The 21,221-nt window shown below is 32.2% G+C and overlaps 2 protein-coding genes across 2 annotated transcripts in view; both read left to right on the plus strand.

Annotated features, from left to right (window-relative positions):
* Positions 1 to 307: 307 nt before the first annotated feature.
* LOC125863364 (uncharacterized) overlaps positions 308 to 21,221 on the plus strand; it is a 315,246-nt gene continuing 294,332 nt past the window's right edge. The window contains exon 1 of the mRNA XM_049543553.1: positions 308 to 312. The gene's annotated coding sequence lies outside the window, so the exon portion shown is untranslated. The remainder of the gene's footprint in view (positions 313 to 21,221) is intronic.
* On the plus strand, positions 13,962 to 19,443 carry LOC125863368 (beta-amyrin synthase-like). Its single transcript, XM_049543558.1, has 17 exons — positions 13,962 to 14,144; positions 14,218 to 14,307; positions 14,387 to 14,584; positions 15,241 to 15,325; positions 15,498 to 15,664; positions 15,842 to 16,030; positions 16,128 to 16,241; positions 16,434 to 16,553; positions 16,630 to 16,752; positions 16,863 to 16,961; positions 17,172 to 17,228; positions 17,377 to 17,423; positions 17,541 to 17,684; positions 17,761 to 17,938; positions 18,304 to 18,384; positions 18,792 to 18,875; positions 19,321 to 19,443. Exons 2-17 carry the CDS (start codon positions 14,221 to 14,223, stop codon positions 19,441 to 19,443), a joined length of 1,896 nt encoding a protein of 631 aa, XP_049399515.1. The 5' UTR covers positions 13,962 to 14,144; positions 14,218 to 14,220.

Consider the following 21,221-nt stretch of genomic DNA (forward strand, 5'->3'; position numbering starts at 1 on the left):
AACGTAAAATGAAACATTGTCATTTGATAATAATAACAATAATAACAATAACAATAACAATTTTATATTTTAGTAAGTAATTAGTAAGTTTTATTAGAAAGTATTAAAGTAAGTAAAGTGAAACATTGCCATTTGATAATAATAATAATAACAATTTTATATTTTAGCAAGTAATTTGTAAGTTTTAAAATTAAAAAATGCTAAAAAATAAAACTAAAACTAAAAATCGAGGCAATAATTATTTTAAGGAAAAAATAACAAAAAATGTCAGAAACATTGATAAGAATAAATAAGTATCTATTGCTAAGAAGGGTGTGTCACCCCACATTTTCTATTTTAGCTTTATTATTACATATAGATAGAAACTTTAAGATGAAGAATGATCCAAAAAATTTTAAAATGACAAATCAATTATGTAAAAATACATATGTAATTCTTATAAAGTTATAATAACTAATTTCTTGAAATAAATAATTAAAAGAAAGAAAAAAAATAATTAAGAAAATAATATAAATAACACTAACTATGAGATTAATAACATTGATGAGGAAAGGAACTAAATATGATCATCTTTTTAAATTCTTTTTTAAGAATATATATATAAAGTTTAATTAAAGATAAATAAGAAAAAAAAACTTTAATTAAAGATACAAAAAACTCAAGACAAGATAAAAGAAGAAATAAATTAGAAGAATAATGAGGTTGAAAGAAATATCTAATTTTCTCTCTTTTCAAATCACAAAATAATTTTTTGCTTGTTCTCCTCCTAATTTGATACGAATTCCATAAATAGATTGATTTTTTCTCCAAATAATTCTTCTTACCCTTTGAAACACTAATCAACCTTCCTACAAATTTCTCAACCACAATGAATTTTCTCTTCTTGTAGAAGGAATAAATATTTTTACAAAAAGTCTTTCATTTTGAAGAGAAACTTTTGTTACATGATCTCTTTCTTTACATCAATGTCTTCACAAGAATCATGAGATATTCTTTCTTTCTCTTTTGTTAAAAAAAGTCACATGACCTAGAAATTTGATGGACATCTTAGCAACAGAAGTTGATACCATATATTCATCATCATCGTCAGAAGAGGAAGAACCAAAGTGAAGAAATTTGTTCTTATTTGTTACAAATGCTCAAATATTTTATTTTATTTTATAGGCTAAATAATTATAAACCGTTGTGAAAAATGAATCGTTTTTATCTTTTCATCTTCCATTTACTTAAATCTATATTAGTGTAATGAATGTTATAAAGGGCATAATTAATTGGTATGACATAAATACTTTCACTTTTTTTTGAAATACAAATAAAAAATACAAAACAAAAATAAAATGTCAAAAAAAAAAAAGAAAAAAGATAATAGAAATACTGAGCATAGAGAGGTGCCACGTCAGATTATCTATATTCAGCTTTATATATATATATATATATATATATATATATATATATATATATATTAGATTGTATTGCATGAATAGAGGATAAAAGGTTATCTTTACCAAGTGGCTCAGTATCATTTGTTTCCTTTTTTATTTTTATATTTAAACAAAAGGTAAATTAAATATTCAGAAGGGATAAGGGTTTGAAAAATATCCCAATTTTGGTCGAATTTGCTGTTGCGATACTAAATTTTCATGAGGACCTATTACCTCCCTAGGCTATTTAATAGTGTATTTTTTTATCCCCTGAACTATTTAATAGTGTATTTTAAAGGTATATATATGTCCACGTGGACACATTACTATTTATAATTTTGCATTATTTTTTATGTCCATGTGGGCAAATATATATGTTTAAAATACGGTATTAAATAGTCTAGAGAAGTAATAGGTCCTCATGAAAGTTTAGTGTCGCAACAACAAATTCGACCAAAGTTGGGGTATTTTTTAGACCCATATCCCTATTCAGCAAAAATACTTCATCCGTTCTATATTAGTTCATCATCTTACTAAAAATAGTTGTTTCATACTCCCTCCGTCCCTTTTTATATGTCATCCCTTTCTATAAATAGTTGATCCATAATACTTGTCATTTCATAAAATCAATGCATAAATTACCATATTGTTCCTTTTTTACCCTTGTGAGTTATTAGCTTTGAAAATATACATTTGACCAACTTAGAAAAGCTAAGTAAATGATTCATGTTCATTGGTTAAATTAATTAATCAAAATAAATTAATTCATATTCATTGATTAAAAACTTGAGTTCCAAAAAAATTAAATAAGGGTAGAACGGTAAAATTACATCATTTCTTAATGCAAGTGCAAAGTAAAAATGTGACATATAAAAAAGGACGGAGGGAGTATTAGTTGTTCTCGTTAAATATTCTTCTCCTATGTTACCTTAACATTTAATTCTTTTTGAAAGTGTTCACATTTGTTTGTAAAATTTATAAAAAACTTTTTAAGGGGTGAATTAGTAAAATTATCTTTTTATTTTTTATTTCTTAATATGCATGTAAAAAAATGATCGACCTATAGGGGACGAATGTAGTATTAATTAACTTTAGACTAAGAATATAAGACAAGAAGTTAAAACAAAATCTATTTTTTGAAAATAAAGTAATATTTCTTAAAACTACGGCTCTTTTTGTAACTTTTCAATCTTAATAAATATAAATTTACTAAAATAAATAAAAGTAGAAAAAAAGTCAAGATTATACTAAAAAATAAATTTCAAACAGTAAAATGACGTAAAAGTTTAAAAAGGATAAAAAATCACACAGCTATCGATTTTTTTTCTTAATTTGCATAAATAGTTGCATAGATCACTCATTTCTTCCCCGCAATTCATAGTTTCTTCTCTTTCATCCTACCAAACTTGGTGAGTTCCCTTTCTCTTTCTCTCTTTCTCTACTTTGCATGAAACATTATTGAGATTAGGGGTGTACATGATCGGGTTGGTTTGAATTTTTCAAATATCAAATTAAACCATTTGTGTCGGATTTTTAAATCTATAAACCAAACCAAACCAATTAAATTTGGGTTTTTCAACCTCGAGTTTTTTCGGATTTTTTCGGGTTTTTTGGATTTTCTGATTTTTTCGGTAAAGTATTCATACAAACATATAATTTACTTTTACTTCAAATATTTCTTTAGTCCTATCAAAATACAACTATCTAAGGTGTTTCTTAAGAAAATAACACAAAATATGATATGAGTAATGACACTAAAATATCCAACAAAAAAATAATAATAATGAAATCGCATAAAACAAATATTGCAAATTAACATGTCATAATGAAAATGATCATAATTTAAAAGTACTAAATCATGCTAAAATAAGTTTAATAAGTATTAGTTACATGACTAAATATTAAAGGAAATTAAAATTAGATTATGTATTTGAATTATCTAAATCAATGTAAAATCAAAGAACAAATATTCAATATTATTGTCATTCTTGGTGTTGAATTGATTTTTTTTTGCATTAGTATTAATTTGATTTTGATTTAAGCTTTATTATAATTACCAACATCTGTGAACTATAATCTTTATTGAACCATTCGGAATTCTAAGTTTCAAACTTGAAATAATATATTAAAAGATAAAAACTATGAAAAAGTATAAAAAATATTTAAAAATTATATCAAAGTAAATATTCTTATGTATAAAATAAAATTTTAGAATTATATATATAATGTCGGATTGGTTGGTCTTGGATTGGTTTTTTTTTCAGTTTGACTCGGTTTGCGGTTTGGTTCGATTTTCGGTTCAGTTTTGTACATCCCTAACTGAGACCTTCAGAGTTTGAACTCACATCGATATATAATGTAATTTTTATTGATATCACTAAATTGCAAGCCTCGTGAGTATAAAGAAGAATTTTAAAATGTGGAAGTTGAAGATTGCAAAAGGACAAGATGGTCCACATATGTACAGCACAAATAACTATGTTGGACGACAAACATGGGAGTTTAATCCAAATGCCGGAACCATTGAAGAATGGGCCGAGATCGAAGTGGCCCGTCAACAATTTTGGAACAACCGTTATAAAGTAAAGCCTTGTAGCGATCTTCTTTGGAGACTACAGGTTAGTATTCATTTTTCTCTCTTTTCTCTTTTTTTTTGTAAGGTAGATTTTTGAATACGATAATTTTAAACATTCAATATTAGAATTGAAGAGTTTTTTTTTTTCTCAGTTTCATTTTGATTAGATTGGATACACTTTTTAAAAAGTCTAGATTTTTAAATTTTGTGGTATTAAATATGATTTATGTTTAATGTACATTAACTTTGGAGTCTTGTGGCTTGAAATATGCATGCGGAAGATGAAACTAAGTGGATGTTTGACCATGAAAATTGTAAGTACTTTAAAAAATGTATTTTTTATTTTCAAAATAAAAATGATATTTGAAAATTGGACATGCAATGCTGACATGCCACATAGATTTTGAAAGTGTCTAGATGATTATTTTGTAGATTGTCCAACTGACACTGTGGAGAGAAGTTGGCGTGTCTAAATGTGTTTTCTCAAAGTTGGAGTACTGCTTGCTTACTTGCTAGTTGAGACCAAGTTTGAATGGATGCTTATATATTATGTCATTTTAACTGAGTGAAGGGTCAAAGACATACCTAAAGTATCCCAATTTTTCGTATTTCATACCTAAATTATCAGGTGTGTAAGTTTCCTATTTGAACTATCACCAACTATTTATCACAACACACTTCAACTATCAACTGTTCTTGTTTCCTACATGAGCAATAGTGGTATTTCAGATGTAGAAAAGCAACAATTTATAAATAATTAGTGATCAGTTAAGAAAGTTGCACACCTGATTGTTCATTTATGAAACTAAAAAAATAGGATATTCATGATCTGTTTTCGACCTTTTTAACTCTTTTTAATTTTATGTCATTTTAATTACTAAAAAAAAATATTATATACATAAGAAATCTCAAAAAAGTTTATTTCTTTCAAAAAATTATCTTGCATTTGGACAAGCGATAAGAAATTATATTTTTAAATACTATTTGAACATGTGATTTTGGATTATCCAAATCTTAAAGTTTCCAAAAAACACGAATTGTGATTTCAAATCATGATTTCAATTTCTAATGTAAAACTTGACCAATAAGTTTATATTTTATAAAAAGATCCATCATTTTAATTTTACAATAAAGACTCTTGTTCGACGTGAATAAATTATTCGTATCATGTGAAAGAATTATATTAAAGAATAATTAGTTAATACTTTTGTTGACTAGTGAAATATTCATAAAATTATATGTATTTGAAAATTTATAACCACAAATATTTATTTATAAAAGGGAAAAAGACAAATATACCCCCGAACTATCGTAAATGGTATGCTGATACCCTCCGTCATACTTTTGGCCTTTGGGACATTGGTGCCCCTGCCGTCCAAAAATTAGAGCATATATACCCTTTATACTAACGAACATACACGTGTCATAATCTAATCCACCGACCTGACATTTATTAAATATCAGATCAACGAATAAGATTGTGCCACGTGTCCCTATTTAGTCCTCCGTTAGAGTGAAGGGCATATATCCCCTAGTTTTTGGACGATAAGGGAACTAATGTCCCAAAAGTATGATGGAGGGTATATGCATACAAATTACGATAGTTCAAGGGTATATTTGTCATTTTTTCCTTTATAAAATAAACATAAAGATATGTAATTTATCAATACGTGCCTTATAATATTTTGGTATTTTCTTTATAACTATAATTTGCTCATTATTAAGATTGTATAAAAATTATAAAAAATTAATAATTTCCACAATCTGTAAAAATTTTATGTTTAGGAGAAAATTTAATATAAAATCCCATGTGTGTAGTTTCTTGGAGAAAAGAATTTCAAATATAAAATTGAATTAGCCAAGAAATAAGTGTCAAAGACACATCTAAATTATTCCTTTTTTTGAGTATCATACCTAAATTATTGGGAGTGTGAGTTTCATACATAAACAATCAATTATTAGTCTGAGAAACACACCTCAGTGGTGTGTATAATACACTCTCTCTTTTATTTGCAAAAATCTTGTCATATGACAATCCAGATGGATAAAATATTTCACCTTGACAAAACGTAAATAAATTATTAATATTAGTTAAAAATAAATAAAGTATAAAGTATATTAATTATTCCAAAAAAACTTACAATTTTTTTTATCTTTTTAAAAAAATTAAAATATTTTTCTCACCCCACTGCACTCCACTCCACCATCTCCTACNCCCCCCCCCCCCCCCCCCCCCCCCCCCCCCCCGCCGATAATCCCCCCATCCTTTTATTTTAAAACTTGAGACCTCACCCCTCCCCCACTCCTTCCTATTTTTTTAAAAAATAAAATAAAATAAAATAAAGTTCTATCCCACCCCATCTAACCCTCTGCTTCTATTTTTTTTTTTACATTTTCCCATTTTTGTGTTAGATGTGTATATATAATTTTAGGAAAATATTATTTTCTACTTACGTACCGAATACAACAAAAATAAAAATTTTATTTAAAAAAAGTCTTACGGTAAGTAAAAACAATACTTTTTAACAAACACATCTAATACAAAGTGCAAAAAAATAGAAGCAACGGATTATGTGGGGTGTGGTAGAATTTTTTTTTTAAAAAATAATTTTTTTATAAAAGAATATCTTTTTAAAAAAATAGAAATAATGGGTTGGGGTAGTGCGGTGAGAGGAAGTGGTGAGTGGGTAAGAAAAATATTTTACATTTTATTTTATAATATTTTTGGGGGAGTAGTAATACTTTAATCTTTAACTTTAACTAATGTTAATAATTTATTTAATTTTTGTCAACATGAAATGTTTTGTCCATGTGTAGTGTGATGTGACAATACTTTTTAAATAAAAGAGAGAGTGTATTACACACCATAATGAGAGTATAATAAAAGAGAGAAATGTGTTTCCCAAACTAATAAGTGATAGTTTAAATATGAGACTCACACTCTTAATAATTTAAATATGAAACTCAAAAAAAAATATAATTTAAATGTATTTTTGACTATTATCTCAATTAGTCGATTTCAAAATTCTGACAACATGTGGATGCATGTAATTATGCACTCTTTTAAAGAGATACTTTTGATTTTCACTATAGGAAATTAGGAATGACATAATTTACTTTTTTAAAAAAGGTAAAAGGATAAATATACCCCTGAACTATTGTAAAAGGTATGCAGATATCCTCCGTCATACTTTTGGGACATTGGTCATCCTGCCGTTCAAAAACTAGAACATATATATCTTTTATACTAATGGACATACACATGTCATAATCTTATCCACCGATCTGACATTTATTAAATATAGGATCGACGGATAAGATTGTATCACGTGTTCCTATTTAGTCTTCCGTTAGAGTGAAGGGTATAAATGTTCTAGTTTTTTGATGGCAGAGGCACCAATGTCCCAAAAATATGACGGAGGGTATTTACATAACACTTAAGATAGTTTGAGGGTATATTTGTCCTTTTTCCCTAAAAAAGAAGTCAACAGATATTTTTGATTCTAAGATATTTGAAGTTCCAACTTTTATCTTAATTTTAAATTATAATTTAAAATTAAACTCAATTTGAAGCTCAATTAGTGCAAATTTATTATTTTTTTCTAGCAGTGGCGGGTTGATGGTATATTAAATAAACCTTTAACGAATAGCAAAATTAAATATTGTAAATTGGCATAATATAAATAAATATATTTAAATTTAATTTTAGATGACAAGAAAATACTTCATTTTTGAGAGTCTATATTTAGACACTTTAATTTAGTCTTAATTAGCAACTAAATTATGTGTTTCATAGACACTTGATGGTGGCATGACACATTAATTTTGAAGGTATTTAGATGATCATTTTGTAAGTTAAATATTTAATTGACACAATAATAATGAAGTAAACTGTCTAGACGTACAATTTTAAAGTTAGAATGTTCACTTGTCTATTTGAGTGATTATCTATGTATCATGCCTTTTTAGTTGTGTGAAGTTTCAAAATACATTTAAAGTATATGAGTTTTTCGAGTTTACTCTTCTTCTTCTTTTTTCTTCGTTTCTTTTTAGATTTCCCTCCCTCTATCTTCTTCCTTCTTTCTTTCTCCCTTCCTCCATCTTCTTCTTCTTTATTTATCGTCGTCATTGTTGTTACCGTCTTCTTTGCTGACACTGCTTATTCTTTTTGTGGCGTTTTTCTTCTTTTTATTATTATTTTGATGGTCTATTTACTTTGATTTTGAGAATTTTCAAAAAAAGTATTCAAAGTTAAAAGAAATTTTACAGAAAATCAAGCAGATATTATAACTGCTGCAACAATTGCGAACTGGTAATTGCTACCAGAGGCGAATTCAGGATTTCAAAAAGACGGGTGCATCATTGTTAGGGGTAACTCTGCCCTTTAAGAAAAAGGCAATCATTTTAGGCTCACAAATTTGAGGGCCTCATTTAATTTAGCAATAATAGATTATAGGTTTTTCATAAGAAAACTATTAAATACGATTTTCGGGAAAAAATTATTAGAAGTTTGATAAATCTCGAGTATTATGTCACAAGAAAAATTAAATGCATTTTTATATGAATTATTGATTGAAAAAGAATTATTAAAAGAAACCAAAAAAATATATGCAATTTCGCATCTCAAGAAATTTAAAAAGTACACTTTATAAGAAGAAAATGAAATTTTTTCAAAAAAATAACAAACAGTGGTGCTTTTTAATTGATTTTAAAAAGAGGTCCTCTCTAGGAATCAAACCCTCAACCTCACAATCAAAACCAACCGTTGAACCAGTGAGCCATCCAATCATTTGTGATCATGGGTTCCTTTATTTAATATTTACGATATTTTAAAAATATACAAATAATATATCGAGTTTTGTCGGATGACCACGGGTTCGAGTGACCCATTTTTTACCCTTAAATTTGCCCCTGATTGCTACATAGTTGTTGTAACATCTATCACAATTGTTACAACAATTTCACCAACTGTTTAATTTGTTGCAGCAACTTCAATTATTGTTTGAATTGTTGTAACAACTTCTACATAGTTGTTACAGTAATTTCAATATTTATTTAATTTTTTGATAGAAAATAAGGTGTTGGTGAAAGAAATAAAGGTTGTAGTAGAGGAGATGGCTGGTGGTGACAACGGAAGAAAATGGTATGGTTATTATGGCGGTGATGATGTTGAGAAACTCCATTAATGGGAGTGAGAATGAGAGAAGAGGAAAAATGTGTGGGAATGAAAACTGATCAATTCATTCATTCAAACGTGTTTATCCATACATATATACAAGTATTGTTAAGGCATCACAACCATTGCCTAACGACTAGAAGATTCCTAGCTAACTAACTTTATAACCGTCTAACTAACAAATTGCATACGTGTATAATTAATTAGTTACAAGTCCTCAACACTCCCCCTTAAGCTGAGAATTGGAAAATACATTTTTAATTCTAAGCTTGTCAATCAGTGCTTCATGTTGAGGTTTACGTAGCCCTTTGGCGAGTAGGTCTGCTTGTTGTTCATTAGTTCCTATGTGTTGTGACTGAATAAGTCCTTCCAAGATCTTTTCTCTTACAAAGTGACAGTCTATGTCAAAGTGCTTGCTTTGCCAGGAGGAAGGGGAACAATGGACCAAGTACAATTATCCTCAAGCTAAGTGCAATGATCTCAGCCTTCATGGCATCAACCCAATGAGAGTCTTGGCAGGTCCAAGTAGGAATTAGGTTCAGTTAAGGCAGAATAAGTAGCAAGAGGAGCTCTGTAGCCTAGAGTAGGAGACATATTGAGATATATGATATAGACAGGTTTTTTTTGGCACTAGGAGTGACATAGGAATCTAGCCAAACAGGAGGCTTAGAGTGCCTGGTGGGTCTTCTAGGTGCAATGCCTGACACTGGTTCAACAACTAGACTTGGTTCAGGTGTGAAAAGAGGACGAATAGAAGACTCAAAGTCACTAGGAGAAGACTCAGGAACACAACTGGTCATATCAGGAAGAGAGGTATCAGAAAAAGTATGGAAATTAGGGAACAAGAGAAGACTTAAAGATCCCTGAATGGAAACACCTCTTCCTTGAATACAATATCTTTGCTGACAAAAAAGGTTTCGAGACTCGAGTCATATAAAATATAGCCTTTCTGAGAGGAAGAATAACCCATATGGACAACAAGAACAACTCTAGGAGCAAACTTATCAAGGTGTCTTGGATCAGTGGCATAACATAGAGACCCAAACACCCTGAGGTGCTGAAGATAAGGAGTGTGACCAAAGAACCTTTCAAAAGGAGACTTGCCTTGCAACACTACTGTAGGAAGTCTATTCAAAATATAGTTTGTTGTGGAGACACAGAAACCCCAAAACTTTTAAGGAATACATGCCTGAACCTTAAAGCTCTAGCCATATCAAGAATTGACATATGCTTCCTCTCAACCACTTCATTTTGTTGAGGGGAGTAGACACAAGAGCTTTGATGTAAGATACAACATTTCTTGAACAAATCAGCCACTTGAGAGTTAATAAATTCAGTCCTATTGTCTGATCTCACACACTTTATAGCTATACCAAACTGAGTTTTTATCATACACACAAAATCTTTCAAGATAACAACAGAGTCAGACTTAGTATGCATCAAGAAAATCCAGGTATATCTGGACAGAACATCCACCAGAGTTAGGAAATATCTATTTACATCATGATTAAAAACTCTATAAGGTCCTCAAATATCATGAACAATGTCAAATATAAAAGTAGAAGTAGACAGACTATGAGGAAATAGTAATCTTGATTGTTTAGCAATTGGACAGACAACATAACTGTGATCTTTCAATGAAATATTATTTATACACTTTATTCTACTGAGAACCTTAAGAGGGGTATGCCCAAGTCTCTTATGCCAAAGGCTAGTAGAGCATACAACTGTAGACAAAGATGAAGTAAAACTAGTAGGACTATGGCAATTAGTAAGACTACTACTAGTTCTATTACATGAGGATGGAACTGTAAAGCCAGTAGGAAAATGTTTTGATGTGATATCTGAGTGAAGAAAATATAAGCCTTGAGCTTCTTTACCAATCCCCAGTACCTTCCCATTGAAGAAATCCAATAATACACTTCTCAGGAAAATATAATACAACACATTTGAGCTATTTTGTCAACTGTGAAACTGACAGGAGGTTGTATTTGAACTCTGGTATAAACAGAACATCATGCACTATTTTATCTTTGAGAACTAGTGAGTCACCAATATGACTAATTGGAACTTGACCACCAGTATGTAGGTTTACTTTCTTGTTATTCTTATCCCCAATTTCTGTACACTGAGTCATTAGACCTATATTGTGAACCGTGTGATTTGATGCACCGGTATCAATAATCCAATTGCAATTAACCATCTCAGACATAAGGGTAGTAAGAGTATCTGATGTGTTAGCAGTAGTAATATTAGCCACAGTATCGACCTCATTGCCCTTGCTAAGCATCTGAAGGATTTGAGAGTAGTGCTCAGGAGTAAACAGTGATAAGCCTTGTGCACCTGTTGAAGAAGTAATGTTTGATGAACCATATGACATGGAATTATGATTTGTAGAAGAATCAGAGGAACCAATATCTTTCCACCAGCAGCAGCAATGTTAGCATGAGAGGATGATGCTCCTCATTTCCTCTTGGGGTAACCATGTAGCTTGTAGCAGGACTCTCTAGTATGACCTTTGAAGTGGCAGAAATCACAATAAACAAGAGACTTCCCATTAGATTGACCAGGCCTACCATCACCATACCCTGAAACCACCATTATGCCCATTACCAGAAGAGGAAACATGAATTCCTCTTGCTCCTTAAGAATGACCTTTGCTGCTATCAATATAAAAAGACATCCTATTGCTCATAAGAGTAGTGTCTGAGAGTGTGTCATTGGAGGAAGAAGAACTGCCTCTAGTACCATTCAGCCTTTGGCTCTCAACATTTGTTATTATAGCATAGGCCTGATTGACATTAGGCACATCAACTGTCATCAAAACCTGAGACTTAGCATGAACATACGACTCATTCTACCTCATCAAAAATTTCTACAACTTCTGAAACTGAAAGTGTTCAATATATTGTTTGGACTCAGGACGAGCACAAGATGAAGGAGGCATGAGGTTTCAAATTCATCCCAAACCTCTCTCAAATTAGATAAATAATTGGCCCTGAGATAATGTAACTATCTCTTTGTGGAGATAAAAAGCTCTAGAGGCATTGACTTTATCAAGCCTTTCAGGAAAGTCTCCCAAAACACTATGAGCATCAAATCCATAGATTACAGTGCTAACTAGATCCTTAGACACAGTATTCATGATCCAACCTAGGATAATAACATTGCATCTTTACCATAGATCATGCATGGAAGCAGGATACCTATCCTTTCTACAGGTTCCTAACAGAAAACCTAGCTTGTTCTTACCAAGTAAAACAAGTTTCAAGGATTTTCTCCATAAAGAATAGTTCCTAGAAGTTGAATGGAAACAAGAACAAAACCTTGAGTGTCTGATGGATGAATGTAGATGGGATGATTGTGATCTACTGATTGAACTTCAGTTGGTGGAACTCCACTGGATTCTGTGATGTCAGTCACGATTAATCAGAAGCTTGAGATCCAAAACAAAATCCAGAAGCAAAACGAGATCCACACATCAACAAATAAGAGGAAGCGAGAAGCGAGAATAATGGTTATCGAAATGATCTACACACAAGAGAAATTCCCTGTGCTCTGATACAATGTTGAGAAACTCTATTAATAGGAATGCAAAGGAGAATGAGAGAAGAGGAAAAATGTGTGGGAATGAAAACTGGTCAATTCATTCATTCAATCTGTGAATCACGTGTTTATCCATATATATATATATATATATATATATATACAAGTGTTGTTAAGGCATCACTGCCATTGCCTAACAACTAGAAGATTCCTAGCTAACTAACTTTATCACAGTCTAACTAACAAATTGCCTACGTGTATAATTAATTAGTTACAAATCCTCAACAGATGAAAGAGGAGTGATGGAATGTACGCGTCTACTAGTGATCATAAGACCAGGTCCTTTGATACAGTTAAAGTGCAGAAAGTAAATAACTGGAAGTAAAATAGACACACAAAATTTTACGTGGAAACCTCTTTGCTCAAGGGAGTAAAACCACGACTTGTCGCACATGATTTTCAACTGTTTTCACTAATCTCCAAGCAAAAGTGAATAGATATTTCAACTACACCAATGGGACTAAACTCTTAATCTCACACTAAGTAATACACCTATTACTTACTAAGCCAAAGCAATGCATTCATTGCCCACTATATTAACTATCACTAATTAATATAGACTTCAAACAATAAGACACAAAGTTAACTCTAACAATGTTCTTACAATGACTCACACACAAGTTTAAAATGTTTCTTATAAGAGTGAAATGAATCCTACAAGTTTAGCACATTACAAACATTCAAAAGACAACAGCACACACATTTAACACTTCTTCAGTTGATCAGGTCCCTTGCTGTTTTTTGTATTTTGAAGCTTGGTTTCTTCTCTGTTTGAATGAATGAATCATCAAGTTGTTTGTCTCTTGATTATATCAATCAAGAAGAACTGCCGACCACTGGATAAACAACCTCGTCCATTTCTATTGGTGAAGACAGCTTTCCAACTGTATTGTACCTAGACCAGAACACTGTGCGACCGGATCCCTGCATTTGTGAGAGTCATCAAAACAACTGAAATACATAAGGAGGAAGAGATGAAGTTGAAAAAGATAAAAACGCATCGATGTTAGTGATGGAAGAGGAGATGACGGTTATGGCGATGACGACAGTAGAAGGGTAGGAATGACGATGACGATAGAGGGGTGGTGGTGGATACGGGAGAGTAGAGTCTTTGTGTAAATAATAAAACTTATCACTTCATTCAATAGTTAAAACTAAGACTTGTATCACTTTTCCCCAGTTTCTGGGAGAGAAGAATTTCAAACAGAGAATTGGAGCAGTAAAAGTAGAAGAAGGAGAAGAAATTAGCCATGAAATTGCTACAATTGCATTGCGTAGAGCTGTACATTTCTTCTCAGCTTTACAGGCTACTGATGGACATTGGCCTGCTGAAAATGCCGGTCCTCTCTTCTTTCTTCCACCTCTCGTAAGTTTTTTTCATTTGTATTTGTAAAATTCTTTTCATAAATTGGATGTGCTAAAACCAAAACCGTTTCAAGGTTATGTGTATGCATATGACTGGGAATCTTAATACTGTATTTCCAGCTGAACATCGGAAGGAAATTCTTCGGTATATATACTGTCACCAGGTATATGACGTAATGTCACAATGAATATACTAGTGCAAATAAAAGCTCTGAATTACTGATGGCATTCTGTTTTATTCAGAATGAAGATGGTGGATGGGGTTTGCACATAGAAGGTCACAGTACTATGTTCTGTTCAGCTCTAAGTTACATATGCATGAGGATCCTTGGAGAAGGACCAGATGGTGGCAAAAACAATGCCTGTGCTAGAGCAAGGGAATGGATTCTTGATCATGGGAGTGTCACTGCAATTCCTTCATGGGGGAAAACTTGGCTCTCGGTATGATTAGTTACCTTAATAACTTTTTAGAAGACTGTATATTATAGTAGGATTTAAGTTGTATACACTGGTAGTGTACACAATAATTACACTATCAGTATGTATTAATCTGTTGGAGCAGGTGTTATGGTCCATCGTAATTCCCACATCGGTACTACAAGGTGATGATGCAGGATTTATATAGCCTTGAACTCTCCGGCACTAAGGTTGTAACGGTGGTATAAGAGCCAATCACCACCCTCCGTGTCCGCTGTGCCGTAAATGGCAACAGCGGTGCAACAGTGTTTGACCGGATCGTGGTGTTTATTATGGTCCTTTGGAAGTCCCAACCTCCCACCTCAATAGTGAAATAGTGGATTCAACCTTTAGGTTCTTATCATTGCACTTATTGTGGATGGTTAGTGGATTCAACCTTTAGGTTCTTATCACTGCACTTATTGTGGACAGTTAGTTGTGATCATTTAGGTGACCTGATTTTGCAAAAGCTATTTCTTACCTTTAGTAGTATAAGAGAAACTCGTTAAATTATTGCCATAATACATAAATATGCCCTCTAACTTGGCCTTCTTGTTGCTCATAATTTAACGAATTTCTCTTAAACTACTAAAGATTTAGTGCCTTCTTGTTGCTGATAAATCTTCCTTCTTGTCATTCAGATTCTTGGAGCTTTTGAGTGGTTAGGAACCAATCCAATGCCCCCGGAGTTTTGGATTCTTCCATCTTTTCTTCCTATGAATCCAGGTTGATCAATATTTGTTATTGCTTACACATACACATCCTAAAATTCTCAGTTCATTTTATTGTAGATATTAGTTTTAAGGATTTGCTATGCAATGTTTTCTGGTTGATGTCGTTCTCTATTGGTGTCCATATATTGATCTACCAAGTATTTTGACTCTTAATCTAAATGCAGCAAAAATGTGGTGTTACTGTCGAATGGTTTACATGCCAATGTCTTATCTCTATGGGAAGAGATTTGTTGGTCCAATCACACCTCTCATTTTGCAATTGAGGGTTGAGTTATATAGTCAACCATACGATCAAATTAACTGGAAAAGAGTACGCCATTTATGTGCAAAGGTATGACTATCAAGGGTCGTTTGATTATTGAGATTAGAAATAAATCTCAACATAATATTCAATATTATTTATCCCTCTATAAATTTGTCTACGGACCAAATGAGTCCTCGGTGTTCAAGTTAGTATAGATATCATACTATTTTGTACAAATGCTCAAACACAAACTTGTTGCGCTAGGAGGATCTCTATTACCCTCATCCATGGGTTCAAGATTTGATGTGGGACAGTCTCAACATATGTACCGAGACTCTATTGACTCGTTGGCCTTTCAACAAGCTGAGAAATAAAGCTCTTGCAGTTACCATGAAACATATACATTATGAAGACGAGAATAGCCGATACATCACCATTGGATGTATTAATAAAGTATGACAACTTATTCATTTTGGACAAATTACAAAATACCTGCATTTTCTTAACGACTTCAATCCTCTGACACTTCTGTAACACATGGATGGTGTAGGTATTGTGTATGCTTGCTTGTTGGGTTGAGGATCCAAATGGCAGTTATTTCAAAAAACATCTTGCTCGGATTCCAGATTATTTATGGGTAGCTGAAGATGGAATGAAAATGCAGGTTGGTATATATGAATTATCTTTTGTAATTAAGGAAATCATACTATTTCACAAACCACAATGAGTTAAGAAATAGCATCTGGTTTACACTTAAACACGCGTTTGTAAAATAAAAAATTAGCCCCTTTTCCTATTCTGAAATGATGCAAACAATTCTTACTGAAATAGGTGAGTATTTGTTGTTGAATTGCAGAGTTTCGGTAGTCAAGCATGGGATACTAGTTTTACTATTCAAGCATTATTGGCCTGCGAGATGAATGATGAGATATTAGATACTCTGAGAAAAGGACATGACTTCATAAAAACATCGCAGGTTGGATGTTTAAATCATGAGCATAACAACTCTTTCAAAATGTGGACCTTATTAATGTAAGTGACTTTGTTGCTAGGTGAAGGACAATCCTTCTGGTGATTTTAAAGGGATGTATCGGCATATCTCAAAAGGATCGTGGACTTTTTCAGATCAAGATCATGGATGGCAAGTATCTGATTCCACTGCCGAAGCATTAAAGGTAACTATCTATTCAATAAAATAAGATTCCAACTTCTTGTAATTACTGAAAAGTAGCAAGATGATAATGCTAGTAGATTGCCTGATATCTTCTTAATTTTGTTTCTCTAGTGCTGCCTTTTCTTCTCTACAATGCCTTCAGATTTAGTTGGTGAGGCAATCGAACCTGCACGACTGTATGACTCAGTGGATGTTATTCTTACCTTCCAGGTAAAAACTGATTAATGTGTCCTAAAATCACTAGTTATTCAATCTGAAGTTGTCTGCTGCTTGTACGAAAATTCCAAGAGAAACCTATATCTTACCTCGAGTAGTCCGATACATGGCTACCTATGTTACAGATTCATATTTTCTGAATTTAGTCACTCATCATTTGGCACATTTCTAGCAATATTGAGATCCATTTAAATAAAATTGCAGAGCAAAAATGGGGGTTTAGCAGCTTGGGAGCCTGCAGTGGCCTCACAGTATTTGGAGGTAAGTAAAATAATTGTTTTAGTTTGAGATTCACAATATAGGAATTTTATCTATCTGCTTCATTTCAAGATTGTTAACAGCATTCAACTTCTTCTATAGTCATCCAGAACCTGAATATGTAACTTTCTTGTTTTATATTCACTGACAGTTGCTCAATCCTACTGAACTTTTTGCGGACATTGTCATTGAGCATGAGTAAGATTCTGTCAAAACTCTATTTATTGACACTATAATACAATCCCTTACCAAGTAGGAGACTATAAACTATTCCTATTCTAACAACAACTTCACACTGATTACATGTCAATCTAGGTATGTTGAGTGCACTGGCGCGTCAATTCAAACACTAGTTCTGTTTAAAAAGCTATACCCTGGACACCAGACCACAGAGATTGACAATTTCATTGATAATGCTGTTAAATATCTTGACGATGTACAGAAGCCTGATGGTTCATGGTATATGATATTTTTCTTGCGAGTCCTTGAACTTTCTGCTCTGTCGATACATATGACACGATTATCATGTCAATAGGTATGGTTCCTGGGGTGTGTGCTTTACATATGCTTCCTGGTTTGCTCTTGGAGGGCTTGCTGCAGCAGGCAAGAATTACAGCAACTCTGCGGCTGTTCGAAAAGGTGTTGAATTTCTGTTACGAAGACAAAGGTCTGATGGTGGTTGGGGAGAAAGCTATCATTCTTGTCCTGACAAGGTAATGTAAAAGCACAAAAGCTACATAAAACAACAATAACTACACCTACGTCTCAATTTGTGCATTGTTAAGGTCAATTATATGCTATGTTTCTGAGAATGTCACTTGGTGCACATTGGATCCTCCAAAAGTTGTGCATTTTTGGAAGATCTGCAACAACATTTTTGGAGAGTCCATGCAACATAGTAGGTGATATGAACTCTGCACATGCATCATACTCCATTTGGAACCGTTTCATTCCAATACTGAATATTTTAAGTCTTAAGTTTTCTATTGACATGCATTTTTACCCTTAAAGAATAGGATGAAGTATAAAGATACCGGGAAAAGATAACTGTGACTTAGCTTTGTATTTGATCAAATATGTATATAGAGAGCTTGAAACAGAACACTCAAATCTTGTACAAACTGCATGGGCATTGATGGGATTGATTCACTCTCGCCAGGTTAATTCCTTGTTACTATTAGTAAAAGCATAATACATAAACATCACTCAAACTTGCTCTCAACTAACAATTAAGCACTACAACTTTGAGAGTGCACATCTAGGCACTTCAACTCGTTTTCACTGTGTTAGTTGAACACTTCAACTTACAAAATGATCATCTAGACACCTTCAAAATTTATGTGCCACGAGACACAATGAAGGCGAGTTGGAGTGTTTAGTTTCCAGTTGAGACCAAGTTGAGGTGTCTAGATGTGACCTTTCAAAGTTGGAGTGTTTACTTGTCGGTTGAAGCCAAGTTTGAAGGTTTGTTTATGTATGATGCCATTAGTAAATGCTGTAATTTATAACAAAATCAGAGTATAACTTTTCTTTATAAGAGTTCTTTACCAACTTTTCTTTGGACAGGTTGATAGAGATCCAAGACCCCTCCACCGTGCGGCAAGGCTTTTGATTAATTCTCAAATGGAAGATGGTGACTTCCCACAACAGGTAATTACTCTGTAAATTACAAGTTAAACAAAGGAGAAGATTCTTTGACCGTTAAAAGAACAAGCTGTTACTGGAACGAAATTAACTGTAGTTAAACAAAGCGAATATAGATGATTCATATAGTCGACTTTAAACAATCTGGTCATATTTGAATGATATTTGATTAATGGAAAAAAAGTTCAAATATGCCATTAAACTTTCAGTAAAGAGTGACACAAATGTGGACTGTTGTCACGGTGATGAAATAAATAGCCCAACTATTAACATATGGCATGACTGAGCCATTTCTGAAAGTCCAATGACATGTTTGAACTTCTTTCCTTGATTAGTTAATATAAAGAAACAATCCCTTTCAAACTGGCAAAACAATTTCTCAAAGAACAGAGATTGCTAAAACCAGTTTTATCAAAATATTGTACTTATTTGACTTCATAAATATGTGCAGGAAATAACTGGAGTTGTCATGAAGAATTGCATGTTGCACTATGCAGCATATAGAAATATATTTCCATTGTGGGGTTTGGCTGAATACCGCAAAAATGTCCAAGTACCATTAGAACACAACTAAATGTAAATTATATTATGTCTGAAGAAATAAATAATGTAGTTTATTGTTTCTTGTGTTAATGTAAGTTATGTAACAGTGTCCAAAATCATTGCCTAAGCTGTTGTTAAATATTTGGCATATATGCAATCAAGGATATCCTATTTTAAATATTTAGCTTAATTCTATCCCATTTTATAGTTATAAATTCAATTCCCAAATTTTTGAGCTAAGATTAATAATTTTCGTTGAAAATGGCGAAAGCAAAAGTGACGATGGAGGTTGGGAGCGACGGCGTTGCGGTAATTACATTCGTCAATCCGCCGGTGAATGCTCTTGCTATTCAAAGTAAGCTTAAGATTCATCGAAAAGGAATTTTGATTTGTTTTGTTGAAGCGGAATTTTGATTTTGAGTTTTAATTTGGTTGTAGTTTTCGCTGGGTTAAAGGAGAAATGGAATGAGGCAGCTCATGAGAAATGATGTCAAAGCTATTGTTCTCACTGGTAAAGCTCTTGATCTTCCTTTATTCTTCTTCTATTTTGGTTTATTTCTTCGTCTTATTGTTTTCTAAATAATAATAATAATTAAGAATTCTTATTTTGATCTGTTTGATTTTGGATAGGATTTGGTGCTATCAGTAAATAGTGATCGATTTAGGAATTTGGTTAAACTTTCTGAATTGCGATTTGCAGAGTTGATGTTTCTATGAATTTTTTTGTTATGATTGCTTGTGTGGGTGTCAAATGGGCGGATTGAATTGAAATTGGAGATATTAAAAAGGAAAATTGTATATAATGACAAACTATTAATTCAAATTAAATACTATAATCACAATTTGATTTAATTGTGCCCCGTAACAAACTATTGCCAGTTGCCTCTCTCCCTAAAACTATCGCTCGCCACTCTCCCTCTCTCGCTCGCCAGTCTCTCCCTCGCCTCTCTTGCTTTATACAAACAAAAATGTATAAATTGTGTTTCTGTTTGTATAAAGCGAGAGAAAATTATATATACACATGCGAATACATATATCTTCGTCCTATACACTTATAATTATACAATACAAATATTCCCCTGTCTAGTTCTCTTTTGTCTTTCTCTCTTTCTCGCTTTATACAAAATACAATGTATAATTTATGTTTGTATAAAGCGAGAGAGAGAGAAATTTGATATACAAACGTTTTATTTCGATTCAATTGTATACAAATTCAAATTTTATGCAGATATATAAACACATAAAATTGAATTAAGAGGCTGCCAACGATTTATACAAACGAGAGGCTGACAACAATTTATACAAATGGTCTGCCAGCGAAATTATACAAGTCTGAAGAGGAGCCAGCGAATTATACAATTTGATACTCCATAGCAAAAATAAAGTTTGTTATGGAGCGCAACTATACAAACTATAGTTATAACATACAAATTTGATTTTTATATTTGCTATATGTGAAAGTTGTTCATATTAAAATGAGTTGAAATAGAAATCGGGTTGGGTCTTGACCCGCCCAAGTTTACTTTGGGCTCAAATTGGTTGGGTTCAAATGGGCGAAAAAACGGGTTGGGTCTTGACCTGCCCAATTTGACCCTATTAATCTCAATAATGTTAACATAATGATATTTAATTTTTATAATCACAATTCGAATTTCAACTCAAGATTTTTTTTTAAAAAAAGAAACAAATGGATAGATAAATCCTAAAAGATGTTAAATAGCTAATAATTCATACCTTTAATATAGGGACATATCTTGTAAATAGTTTTAAAATTGGTTGAAATTAGGGATTGAATTGGGTTCAATTGAG

The sequence above is a fragment of the Solanum stenotomum genome, chromosome 4, assembly GCF_019186545.1.
Source record: "Solanum stenotomum isolate F172 chromosome 4, ASM1918654v1, whole genome shotgun sequence".
NCBI classification, from domain to species: domain Eukaryota; kingdom Viridiplantae; phylum Streptophyta; class Magnoliopsida; order Solanales; family Solanaceae; genus Solanum; species Solanum stenotomum.

Coding starts and splice junctions, on each gene's coding strand:
- LOC125863368 (XM_049543558.1), top strand. CDS start 14,221: ATGTGTATGCATATGACTGGGAATCTTAATACTGTATTTCCAGCTGAA. Junction 15,326..15,497: donor TTTTCTTCCTATGAATCCAG/GTTGATCAATAT, acceptor ATCTAAATGCAG/CAAAAATGTGGTGTTACTGT. Junction 17,939..18,303: donor ATCATTCTTGTCCTGACAAG/GTAATGTAAAAG, acceptor TTGATCAAATAT/GTATATAGAGAGCTTGAAAC.